The sequence below is a fragment of the Melozone crissalis genome, unplaced genomic scaffold (genome assembly GCF_028551555.1).
Source record: "Melozone crissalis strain CALT ecotype California unplaced genomic scaffold, PUWL_Pcris_2 ptg000027l_1, whole genome shotgun sequence".
NCBI classification, from domain to species: Eukaryota; Metazoa; Chordata; class Aves; order Passeriformes; family Passerellidae; genus Melozone; species Melozone crissalis.
Genome location: NW_026535805.1, coordinates 22,967,902 through 22,981,788, shown reverse-complemented (window position 1 = coordinate 22,981,788; position 13,887 = coordinate 22,967,902). Strand labels below are relative to the sequence as shown.

General features: G+C 39.6%; 1 protein-coding gene across 1 annotated transcript; it reads right to left on the bottom strand.

The window, feature by feature from the left end:
- Positions 1-2,218: 2,218 nt before the first annotated feature.
- LOC128939186 (sulfotransferase 6B1-like) lies at positions 2,219-9,215 on the bottom strand. The gene is made up of 7 exons (XM_054280008.1): positions 8,956-9,215; positions 7,386-7,525; positions 6,619-6,708; positions 5,719-5,845; positions 4,852-4,946; positions 4,184-4,340; positions 2,219-3,246 (listed from the first exon to the last, which is right to left on the bottom strand). The coding sequence occupies exons 1-7, from the start codon at positions 9,155-9,157 to the stop codon at positions 3,116-3,118; spliced, it is 942 nt and encodes a 313-aa protein (XP_054135983.1). The 5' UTR covers positions 9,158-9,215; the 3' UTR covers positions 2,219-3,115.
- Between the last annotated feature and the right edge of the window lie 4,672 nt (positions 9,216-13,887).

The window sequence follows — 13,887 nt, the reverse complement described above, 5'->3', positions numbered from 1 at the left end:
TCCATCCTCCCATCCTGCAGGGGCCTTCACCTCCCCTCTCTGTCCAAGGCCCTACCTCACCCAGCCGCATGGCTTCCCCTCGCCCACCCAGCCCGCAGTCGCATCCGGGCAGGGGGGCTCTGATCTCTTTCACCAACCGGAACCAAGAGAGCTTCCCCCTCTGAGACCTCTGCTTTTAACCCCCTGTGTTATCAGAGACTTATCCATGTCCTCAGTGGCCACACCAGGTGGCAATATTAAAATCTGAGCACCTATTGGTTTGACCACAGCATCCCAAAAAACTCACTTCCTTCAAACCAGGACAGTAAAAACTCTCCGGGCTCTGTTATTGTGTCAGTCAATTATGTCTTACCTTCAAAACAGGTTCCCAAGTTTTTCTGAATTGATTCTCACACTCACTGGCCTCATCTCTGCTTACTTTTCACTCCCTCAAAATGTCACTCATCCATCCTGTTTCCTTGTCTACATTCATTTTGGCATGCTTGCTTTTCCATTTTCCATTCTTCCACCTCTTTACCCCCCCTGAATGCAAGGGCCCACTGAGTATCTCTAATGGAGCAAAAGCACATGGGGTGTTACTGCTCTGAATAGCTCTGTCCTTCAGAGTGAGATTGTTAAGGGGACAAAGGGTGTCCTTAACAATCTGAATTCAAACCTTGGGATGACACAGGAGAGGAAAAAACAGCAAAACCAGGTCATGGTATGGTTTTGAACCAGATCAACAGGAGCAGAATAATAGCTGAGCCTTTTTTTGTTCTAGGACTGTCATCATGTTAGTCCTTGCTAAGTGATTCCTCTGGTGTTTTTAGGCCAATTGCTGCCTGATGGAGCAATAGTTTAAAATTGCTGCCTTTACCCCCCATCAAGTACCTATTACTTTGGCTTCCCTTTTCTAAACATAGAGTTTTACATTTACCTTTACTAAACTTTGGGTTCCCTAATCTTCTCAATGTGTAATATTTCGAATTGTTTTGCCTTTTTCCTCATACTTTCAGCCCTCTCTTCTGATCCCCAGACTTTACAAGTCAGTCATTTATGATACATTCTATGATTTTAGTCTGCCCACCAGTGTTAAAAACAAGATTGAATGTGATCAGAACTCACCACTAAAGGAGATTGCTTTAATTGCCCTCCCAGTTCTGCTATTAGCCAGTATATGCAGTGTGACCATAAGCAAACTATTGCAAAGAAGTTCATCATATCCATGGGAACAAGTGCATATTCCTGAAAGTATTGCTGCTGCTGACAGTGTTTCTGAATGCCTTGTATTGCTGTTGTATGAATTTCTAAGTCTACTTCCAGTACTGCCATTTCTATAACCACATTTGTACATTGCCATCTCCACATCAATTTGTGTCTCTTAAGTCACATAATTTCATAATTTCATGACTCCCAAATGCTGTCATCTCTTGTATTTTCTGTCAGTGGCTTACTCAAGAGGTATCTTAAGGACGATCACAAAGTTCTTTAACATAATTTATATTTACTCTTTCATTTTCTTCAAAATGTTCCATATTCGGTTGCTTTGTCATTTTTGCTACTACATTCCTAAGTATCAAGTCAAGGTGTCTGTTCTATTCTGATTCTTCCTTCTCAAGTTTTTAAACACTGCTATTATGAATGTTCTCCTCCAGGAATCTGCTACCTTTCTGCTTGCTTACAGATAACTTGCAGTTGTTCAAAGATGCCTTGTCACAGGACTTTCTGCTGCTCTGCTTTTGAGTCCATTCATTTATTTTCTAAATGTTCTAACTATTACTTCTAGCAATCCTATTTCTTTCCAAAACTCTGCACATTCACTTATATCCAAGCAGAATCAACCAGATTTTGAAGAATGAAACAAAAAGTAATTGAATATTTCATTATTTCCAACTTTATCTTTTATGTTTACACTTTGTCTGCTCAGGTCATGGATCAATGAGTTGGCGGGGACTTTTCCTGTTTTTAATTCAGCTGTACATACAGAACCACATTTTGCCCTATTTTTCCAGAACAGGTCCCTGGAAAAATCTGAAATACTCTGTCTAGAGAGGCAAATCCCAATGGCAGTACAAGAGATCTGGGTAGAGCAATGTCTCACACCATCACTCCTGACAACCCCGCTACCTCAACAGAAGCATTTTCATGAATGACACAAAGAAAGCAGAGGGCTTCCAAGGGAAGACCACAAAGTTGATATGGCTCAGGGATACCCTCATCACAATTTCCAGTACTTAAAGGGCAGCTACAAAGAAGATAAAGGCTCCCTATTCACCAGACACCACATGGAGAGGAAAGGAGGCAGTGAGGTCAAGTTTCAATAGGGGATGTTTAATCTTGATAAATGAAGTAAATTCTTTACAGCAAGAACAACCATTTGCTGGAACAATGCCTACAGAAATGAGGTAGAATCCTCATCACTGGAGGTTTTCAAGGCATGATATCTAGATAGAATCTCACCCAGGCTCCCTTTCCCATGAAAGGTCGTACCAGATGATTTTTCAAGGTCTCTTCCAACCCAAGCTGCTCTATGATCCTATAGAAAAGAGTGCTTCCAAGTGACTCTTGGCTGTTAACTTCAGCCCATAATCTGAAATCCATCTTGGTATTTTACATTCAGAGAGATGAGGAGCCTTAAAAATGCGGATCCATATTCCCCTTCATTCAGCTTTCTCTAGCTTTGGTTTATTTTGTGCTGAATTCATGGAGGATCTCCTTTGACATTAGACTTCTGTCAAATCCCTGTTTTGGCCAGTGATATTTTCTGTGAAGATGTTGACTGATTGGAAACATTTTTGAAGAAAAAATAATCTGCATATTAAATAATTAGAAATCATCTATAAAGATAGAATTTCTCTGGAAAGAAAAGAGGCATTTCCTTCCAGGTGACAGCCTGAACAGGGCTATTAAGATTTTGTAAATATAATTAGTTGCCATCTTCTTCAGCAAATGAGTGTAGCGTGAAGTCTCACACTAAAACAAAAGGCTCGCCACTGTCACTGTAAGGGCTGCTGCAATGACTCTTACAGCAATTTTAAGGTGCTTGAATCCTTTGATCTAGGTTTCCAGTGTATAGAATTCAGATGGTCTGAGTCTGCCTTGCAAAGTTCTTATTCTAACCATATTTCATTTGTCTTCAGGCTTTGCAGTACAAGTCATACTTCAACTTTTTCCCAAGTTTCGTTCCTGCTATATGTTCTTCAAATGCTCTGTCCATTTTCTCATTCTGATCTTCAGTGAAAAGATTCTTCCAGTCACTTACACCACCTTCAAAGAAGCAGGAACAAACTCTTGAAAACCAAGACATTTCATTTTCTCTATATTCTATAGAGGTGTCATTTTTATTGCATTGTACACCAAATCGTGTTCATCCATTTTCCAGATTAAACATTTTTCTATACCAATATAATTTTGTGCAATCAATGGACTTACATATATATGTGAATCATCTTTTGCTGTAATGCCAAAGAACACACTGCACTCTGGGACACCATTTTCAAAAAGGCAGCCTAAAATCCTGTTTCACTCCATCTCTTTCCTCTAGACAGCTATGACTGGAAAAGTGGAAGATCCTGAAGAATTAATTAAGAATCATCTGCCAGGAGGCAGAGCTGATGTTTTGCTCCTTTGGCAGCTTTCCTTTTTATCCAGTCATTTCTTTAATGTAAATTGCAGAAATAGATTCTGATGACCCGGATGCCCTCCTCATGTCCATGTCCCCCACACTACACTGCAAAGGTTACTCCCTTCCCTTCCCTCTCTTGTGTCCACCTGGATTCTTGCTAGCTTGGCTTACTTCTAGTGTGTAAGAGCGAACAGGAATTTGGCAGTGGCCATCTCAGAAGATTCCCATACTCTCCTACAGTGTGGTCACTCCACTCAGGCTGAGTTTGGCCCAGTGCTGCCAGCTCCAAAGGCTGGGCACTTGGTGATCCAGGCACAGAGGTGGAGAGGAATTCAGACACATGACAGTTCCTCCTTCCTGCCAGCCATCTGTGAGCAGCCAAGAGTGGCTCTGCTGTGAGACCCTTGCTGTGCATCTTCCTCACCAGCCCTCCTTGGATAGTCTTCTCAAGCAAAGCAGTGATCACCTGCTTGACACTAACTTACAATTGTAACGTGAGTGCAGGAAAAGGAACCAGACAATGGCCCATGTCCCACAGAGTGGCACATTTCTACCTCTGAGCCCCTTGGAGCTTCCTACCTTTGCGAAAGAAAATATTGCCAAATGACCCATGGGTCTTGTCTGAGTTTTTCTTCATGGACTGGAAGCTGCTCCTCTCTACCACCAGCTGGAGCTGTTCCTCAGTCAGAGGAATTCCAAAGAACGTGGCTATGTTTTTCACACTCAGGGCAGGATTCTGGAAAGAGGAAGGTATCATATGGCATGACTTTCAAACAAATGACTCTGCTTTCCAAGGTGTTTACACATTCCTATATCGCTCTGCTGGCTGCATACATATCATATTCACAGAGTTCTCTAGGACTAGGGTGACCCAGTGTGTTCCTCTTCTCCATAATTATTTTGGAGGAGACATGCGCTGCATTCCTGTAGATTACAAAATATTATATATGATTTACAGGTGAGCAAAATCTACACTGCTGAAAATATTTAAGCTCCTTCCCAAAAATATTACTGACAATTGAGATTTATAATTATTTGGGCTTATATCACAGATAAATAAAAATGAAGAATCACTTTCCCAAGGAAAATATTACAAAGGTTTTTAAGTTTGAATTTCATCTTTTCATCACTTAAACCAAAAAATTTTCACACCCAACTTGGATACCCTGCATGCATATAAGGGTGTATTGGTTCAGGAATAAAATGCCCTTGAAGTCTAAAATAGTTGTAACTATTGACAACCTTACCTCTTTTACTTCTTCATAAGTAATTGTCATAATATTTTCTTTGTCAGCATATTTGTTCCATTCAGAAAGGTATTCAAAATAGCTTCCCCAAGCCACTAAATAAAACAAAGGATTCTAAGATGAAGCATAAATTAAGATTGTACAAGTTTTGCTGATTAAGTTGGGTTTGCCAAGAGCTTTATTAATCATGTCTAAGGCAGGGTTTACACACTTCTGTAGGATATATAGATTTCACTTCAGGCCCAAACATATGATACATTTTCTAAAGCAGAAAATAAAACTTGTAAACTTTTAAAGAGAGCTCTGAGTTCACTAAAAAAGCTATCGTCTTGCCAACCATCTTGTAAGAATCCCTTTCTCCAGTCTAAAAGTTGTAGAACCCTCTCTTCTGCTGGCCATGTGCTATGCCAAACTCATAAACTTAAATCAGTGCTATCACTTTTTCTGTTTTGTAATGCATTAGAATTAGTCCCCTTTATAATGCACTAGGCATAGTCCAAATAATTCCTTTTGTCCAATTTGGCATGGAGGTGATTATATATCACCACAGACACATGATGTTGGACATAGGAGAGCAAGAGGTAAAGGGTACCCAAGATAGAGTTCAGAAAGAGCTGCTTTTTCCAGGAAAAATACCAGTATGTACAAATTAAGAAAGGCTCTGGAATTGCAGTTTTAGTAAACATTAAACTCAAGCAGTAAGACAAGTAAGATAAACTTCAGATTTCTGATTCTCTGTCTTTAATCTCTCTGTCTTTTCTACTGTAAACTAAAAATACTAGTGAAGCTGATTTTCCAAAGAACAAAGGTTTTTACACAATAACAAATCATTGGACAATTGACATAGTCAGAAAAAATATACTGTACTTTTCTTTGTCATGAAATCTGTGAAGAAATCATCCCAGGTCTCATAGGAGGGAAGAAGTGCCAGGGCATTGGAAAAATGGTAATAAGATGTAGCAACATCTTTTGGATTACGAATCAGTAACAATATCTAGAAAAAAATTAAAATATTATTTATAGAGAAAGACGTAGCAGACTACAGCAAAAAAAAAAAAGAAATAACAACAATATACTTTATAATTGCAGTTGGGGATTTCTAATACCTTGTGTGCTCCTTGCAGAAGTAGCAATTTCATTCCCAATTCAGAAGGTGCAGTATTTAACTTTGCTTTAGTACCATAAGAAGATGGTTGCCGATAATTATTATTTTTTACAGATATTTTTATTATCTTTTTATTATTGAACCAAACTGATTCACTTGAAACCATTATTATCTTTTACAGATAATTATCTTTTTTTTTTATTATTATCTTTTACAGATTACCCAAATTATTTATGCATAATCTAAGTATGCTTTGCACAATACAAGCATAGTTCATCATTTAAGTGGCAGGGAAAATTCACAAAAATATAAATTCTCATGGAAATTTGACACATTGAAGCCCTCACTTGTAACAATGCCATAAAATTGCTCCCACAGGAAATCACATCAAAATCCATTTTGCCTCTGGAGGATTTGTTCAAGCCCTTCAACCCTCTTGTGGAAACTGTCACATAGGAGCCAATAAGGGCAAACTGTGGTTAAGTGAGGTGAATGGCACTTCTTAAATATGTAGAGCCTTAAACACGTAGAAATGGCCAGGCTAAACACTTGTGTAAAAGAGACTGATTCTGAATATTGGCAAGAAAGCACTACATTGGCTCTTTACAAAAAAAATTAATCGATTGAATTGTTTGTTTTCATACATTAAAATCAGCACTCACCTTGGCATTTGTTTTGAAGATAGATTTGGGAAGATTTTCAGGACGGAGATGAGTAACCATAAATCTTGGAGAAGGTAATTTGGTCATTCGCTTGAAGAATTGGAAGGGGGAAAGGGGACAGTTCAGTTAGTACAAGTATTCTTTTCATTAACCTATGCTAAAATGTGGCCTTGATGAACTAATCTACAGTTATTGACTCATTGAATTGTTTTCTTTTTTTTTTTTTTTTTTGGTAGTGAGTTTTGTCCTGGGATATTAGTGGGCTGCTCTGAGTAGCACTAATCATCACAAGCCAATGAACAATTGGAAAAAGGACTATCCATTTTTTGTTCTCTTCAGTGATAGATCTCTTCAGGTCTGGTAGACAAGGGATCAAACCTAGAGGTGGGGTACAGATTAGCTGTCTCTGAAAGCCGAAGCATCTCAAGGACTGAGAGAGGGGAGGAGGAGGAGGAAGAGCTAGTAAAAGAGACAAATGCTAATATTACATGATTTGACACTTCATGAAGCTCTTCTTAAATACAAAAGATGATATATTGAACTTCTGAACTTATGTCTCACAGCTATGTCCTCGTCTCAGTCCCAATAAAGTGTCTGTTTATTTGTATGTGTTCAGTATTTGACAGTCCAGAGAGATTTCTCCTGACTAGATGCCACATAAAAAGGAGTGGTAAAGTTCTTATCAAACAATAGAATAGATCATATATCATATATTCAGTATTTGAAGCACATAATGTTGATAATTTCCATACATATTCTCTTCCCACCTCATATTTCCCAGCATCTCCAATTTCGAAGTATGTTTCTTCTTCTGGTTCTTCAGCATTCACACTGCTTTCACTACCTGGTGTTTTCTTTTGAGATATGGCTATCAGGTCAGTTAAGATTTGACTTAGCCAGTTTGTGCCTGAAAGAAGAAAAATACAGAAGTGCTTGCAAAACTTTTGGAATGGACAGAAATGGATTTACCAAGAAACTCAAGAGGTGCTAGTACTACCAGGTGAGTTACCTGGTCTCCTTTCATGTCATACAATCACAGCTGACTGTCTGGTCAATCACCACCCAGGATCCTATCTTTGCTCCTCATAAGGAGATATTTCTCCAACTTGAACACTTCAGTACACTGTAAACTAACTTGTATACTGTAAACTGACTAATCAGGGAGAAGAACCACAGAGATTCAACTAGGAAAACTGGCATAAATTCAACTAGGAAAAACAGCATGTAATAAATTTTATTATGACACATGTAAGGGAGACTGGGGTGGTAATCTTGTACTTTAAAACCTAATACATAAAGTGTTTTCTTGTGTGCTGGAATACCTTCAGAAGAAAGATGGGTCACAGTACTTCAAGACAGGAGCAGAACGAGATCTGAAAATTGTGCGTACATTTTCTTTAACAATGACAAAAACCTCTCTGAAGTGACATTTCCTAGACACGCTTGTTATCTTTTTCTTCAAAAGATAACAAAGACCCTGCATAGATCTCCCATCTCTGATTTACCATGTCCTGACTTCTGGACGCTGGGTCCCTACATCTTTCTCACTGCAATCTTAACAAGGGCATTCCAGTGCATAACATTTCTCCAAAAAGAAAATACAATGAAATAGCAAAAACTGCACGATCCGCTCAGCTGTGACTATTCACTGTGAGGCACTGTGAACCAATTGCTGTAAGAGAGAAACAGCAAGATTAAAGCGTATATGAGGCAGATCTGATCCAAACATTTAGCTTTCATGTGGACCAGTGCTTGAGGTACATTGAGGAAATATGTAGGGTGAACTTGCAACCCTAGGAAAGATGTCCTCTTGATTTTCTTTAAAGAATACTTAAAAACAATGTAATCACTTCAAGGTCTACCAAAATATTTTTGATAGATATTTCCTTACATCTATGTGAAATAAACCAGTTCACCAAAGGTTCCATTGCAAAAATATAAAGCTCTTAACTTTACCAACATACATGTGGGAGTAGATAGTGGGATATCAGGAGATCGAGTTACCTCTGGTGTAAAAAACTGTATTTTGATTCTCTCCAATTTGTGCTTTTAATTTGATAACTATGAAAAGTAAAAATAACAAAAAACTTTACATGCTATAGAAAAGAAAATAGAATGTTTTTCACAGACTTTTTCCTATATCAAATATTCATAAACAATTGCTGATGCTTTCTGAGAATGAAAGCAGTTTTACAAAATTTGGTGAACATTCTAAATACAATTATTTAGCATAATATCATATTATGTATCATATAATATATATTTAATACATTTAGTACAAACCTTGTTACTTACTATTACAGAACCTTGTTTTTAAAGAAATTAAAATATATTCACCGGATTTAGGGTATCCTGCCAAAATTACATCATCCTTTCTGGCTTCAAAGGACTCAAAGGCTTTGAAATTTTCAGGACTGCAAACAGTAGTAGGGTAGAGAATTCCCTTGTAAGAAAAGAGCAGTTCATCACGATGCATGGAGTTAGCAACTGCTACTGCCTTATCTAGCAAACCAACAGGGTTTGTCCTGGACTTCTCCATTCTTCTTCTTTCTCTCAAACACAGGCTCTGTCACAGAATGAACTGCTGTGTAGAAGGAGAAACCCACAGATTGTCCTTTAATAGGTGCTTGGTTTGTTGTTCTCTTTTTTTTTCTTGACCCTATGAACAAGAACATACCTCTTTCTGAAGCTGTAAAGATATACTCAGCTCCTGTCAAAGAGCTTACGTAATATGAACCTTTGAAATCAATAGAAGTTGATCATAAACGAACAACATAAATGCAATTGCATTCTAGGATAAAGGGCTTAGATAATATCTAAGCATCACGCCAAAAATTCTGTGATTACAACTCAGAGTTTATAAAGAGAATATAAGAAAATAGAATGATGTTTAGTTAGATAGAATAGAATGCAGATTGGAATTGAAATGCCATGATGAAAATCCTCAAGGCAGTTCATCTCTTTCCAGTACTTGCTGCTGGGATTTCCTTTTTTTCTTTATTATGTCACCCATCATTCTCCCCAAAGTTAGATAAAATGTGTTGGGACTGGGAGAGAAGATGTTCAGTGCACTAGAGACTGAGCTGAGGACACTCCTGTGAGTGTGGCCGGCTGCTCCCTGCTGCTGGAGCCCAGGAGGGCACAGGGGCACAGGCACTCTTGGGCCACTCATCAGACTGCACTACAGAGGTCTGTTTTCCTGGTGTCTACTCAAAAATTACTCATTTCTACATTTCTTTAATGAGCTCAATCATTGTTTGACAACTGATCAGTGCTTAGGCAGGTGGTGACAATATAACCTCAGCTACAGTGAGTAGTGTTTATCATGCACTTCACATGATGAGCTGCTGACTGCAGTGACCCCAGAAAAGGAACTGGCTTTAGACTCAGGTTCAATATTTAAGTCTCTGGCAAAAGGATGGATATGTCACAAAAAATGAGAAAATAGTTCTCCCCCAAAATTTATGCCAAGAATTTACATGCCATCCTTTCGTATCTCCATCTCTTGACTGCTGCCTGTTGGGCACTGGAAGGAATCAGACCAGTAACTACATACCTGCATGCTTTTGCCATTTGCTCTCCCCAAGGGATTCAAGAGAGATCCAGGGCTCTCCCTGGTCCCTGAGCCATAGTGCAGTACTCATGGGATGATCTAGCCCTACATTTTTACATCTACTTTTTCCAGTCCATACAAAATCCTTTGCTTTTCCCTTCATTTCCCTTCTTTCTGTAAAACATTGTCAGCATAGAAAGACTACCTATGTACAGGCATAATCTGAAACCAGTGGATATCACATGGCCTGGTCCATCTGATCAATGACGAGTGCCAAAGGGCACAAAGTTGGCACTACCTGCTCCATTTATTTCACTGACATCAGCTAAAAATTGCTGTCCTATGAAGTAGCACTTCTGATGATCCTTCATGTGCAACTAGCCACCCTAGCAAAGCAAAAAGCAGCTTACTTTTCATCCTTATCTTCCCTTGGCATTAAATTGTCATAGACTCAAGATAACAAAATTAGTTTACTTGGTATTTTTACATCCTGGCAAAAAAATTATTTGGGAAAAGCCTTCCTAAGGGTGGAAAAAGTGGGAAAATTACCTGTAAATTATGAGTGTCACTTCATGCACTAGCATCGTGTTGGAGTAGAGTTTCCAAAATTTGAAAAGTATTTCAGAGAAAACTTCCGAGGATTTCCAGTGTATTTTGGCAAGAAAGGGTAATCATGCCAATAATTTCTGGGAAGAATATTTTATCCTTAGGAACTAGGGGAAAAAAAAGCCAAACTCGGTATTTGTGGAGAAAAATATAATTAGAAGACATAAATCATGAGGAGGGATTTTGAGGGCAGTCATATTTCTTGACAAAAAAAGAAGCAGGATCAAGATTTCATAGTGTGAGCCTTTGATACAGACATCTGCCATGGCACCTGAGCTGAGAGACAGGAGGAGAAGTGCCTAACCCCACCTATAGGATATAAGACCCAGCAGTGATCCTGCTAAATAGTGAATCCAGAGACTGACAAGAAAGCATCACTTGATTCAAAATTTCTAAGAAGTAGCTTTAAAACATGCAGTAAAAGCAAATGAAAAACAGATAAAAGGATTTTATTATCTACAGATTAATGGTATTTGTAGTTCAAGCCATCTCCATTTCTTTGAAGGTTTCTGACTTCCCACACTGACCAGACCTGGTATTGGAGCTTTGCAGAAGGAGGCTGGAGACATTTCTGTGACAGCTACAGGACAGTGCCAGATGGCCCTTACATAGTGCACTGATCTGCCCATGCAGATCCATTCCCTGTTAAATGAAACAGCTTCAAAGAATGAAATCTTCAAAACATGTGCTCCCAAATGCTAAATAAGAAGAGGTATGTGTTTATACTTATTTCTATGATCTGCATTTATCTCAGTAAAACTCTGGAGAAGGCTTCCATAAATTAGTTCTCTAAAAGAACCTACTCCGTGTTTAGGTAGTTCCATTCAGATTGATGCCTAAAAACTCGCCTGATCATTCATCTGCAATAACAACAACAACAACAAGAACAATAACGGCAAAGAAAAGTCTGCAAGGGCCGTGAGATGCCCTGAGCTTCTGTGATTGAGCCCATGAGAAGCTGGGCTTAAAGTAGAATTTGCTCTAAAATGGAAATGTCAAACGCGTCATTTTCCCCTTTGCATAAGTTAGTGTGGATCTGATCAGAGGAGAATCAAAGCCTTCAAACTGAGCCCAGGGGGTGAGGATGGCTTAGGTTACGAGGCCACAGCTGTCTGCACACCCACAAAGGAGCACAGCAGAGCAGTGAAGGGGGAATCAAAACAGTACCCTGCCCACAGACTCCCATGGCATCAGCTCATCCAAGGCCCGTCTCCACAAGCTCAGAGGAGCTCAGGCAGAGTGGAATGCAAGTTAAGGACTCTTAATAAAGGGACTGCACCCTGTCCAGGACCCCTCTATGGCTGTTCCAGGAGAGCTTCAGACCCAGTGTCCTGGTGGGAAGATGGTCCATCAGAATGATCAGTGCAGGAGAACTTCTCCCGGTGAAGACTGGCAGGGGCTGCTGTCTGGTGGTATAGGCACATAAAGAAATGCAGAGGAACAATTTCTCATGATTGCACATGACCTATTATGTCAGGATTACATGACAGGTAGGAAGCAACTGCCAGGAAACAAATTATGTACCAGCCTGCATGATACCACTAACGTTGACTTTACAATATAGATAGTACTGAAACAGAGATGAAAAATAACTAATCCCCAGGACCAGATCAGGGTGGATTTTCTTGACTTCTCTAAAAGGCCCTTTGGGCCAGAGAACTAATGTGTTGTACACATTTCTAGGATCCTCCTTCATCTTTTCTTCTCCTCTAGAATAGTAGAGTCTTTTTCATGCTGGTCGCCTTTCCTGACCAAGTCAAAGCTTGTCATAATATCTGATTGCTCTACTACAGATTATTTACACAAGCATATCTTGCTCTTTCTTCTACCCAGAATTTCCCTGCTTATCTCATATACCTCAGGATCCCCAAATTCTAGATGCTGAAATGTCTCTAGCTTCTTTTCAGCATTTATTCTCTCTTTCATTTCCTCTTCTGTATATTTGGTATCTGCCAACTCCTCCGCCATTTGTTCAAGCCAATTGGTTCCTGAAAGGTAAAGACACCAGTAGAAATCCATTCCACTTCACTTTTTCATGTACACCAGGCAGATGTAAGTACTGTCTAACTGGTTTCAAGTGAATCAGTTTGGTTCAATGTTGTACTTTAATCTTTTAACAAGAGTGTGTGCTGGTTTTCACAGCAATGGAATTAATTTCCCCATAGTAGCTGGTATGGAACTATGTGTTGAATTTGTGCTGAAAACAATGTTGGTAACACAGAGATGTTTTAGTCATTGCTGGCAGTAATTACACAGTGTCAGGGCCTCCTCTGATTCTCACACTGATCTGCCAGAGAGTAGCTTGAAAGTGCACAAGAATATTAAAAGGGGACACAGATGGGACAGCTGACCCCAACTGATCCAAGGATTATTCTATCCCATATGGAGTCATGCTCAGCAATAAAATGTGAGGGAAGAAGAAGGAAAGAGAGATGCTGAGAGCTAAGGCACTTGTCTTACCATGTCACTGTCATGAGTGATGGAGCCCTGGACACAGCTGAACATTTGACTGGTGGAAGGATAGAATGAATTCCTTACTTTGCTTTGCTTGCACACATAGCTCTTACTTCAGGTATTTAATTGTCTTTATTTCAGCCATGACTCCTCTCACTCTGTTTCCCTCCCCCATCCCATTGCAGGTGAAAGAGTGAGTGGCCCTGTGGGGCCACTGAGTTGAGCTGGGAGTTGCCAGCTGAGGGTAAATCACAGCCCTGGTGAATAATCAACCAGGGTGTGCCCAAGGTCAAAGGGGCAGAGCTGTTGAGCAGACACTGTGGAGTGCTACCCTGCTGGCTTCAGGGTCACATCTCATCCCTTGGCAGAAGCAGAAGCAGACCTCTATTGCTCTTTTCAACTCCTTTCAACTTCCCTACTTATTGGTTACAACACACTACTCCAGAAATGGATACACATCCCAGGATAAAGGTTCCTTACAGGCAATGGCTCTGCCCTGCAACCAGGCACTGTAAGGCAGTGTCCAGACCTGAGGACAGGTATCACCCAAACCAGATTTCTCAGGATGAAATACTCACATCTGAGAATTTTATGCCATTCAGTCTGACAGGAGGGACACTTGCATGTGAAGTTTTAGTGCAATAGTGTAAATCGAA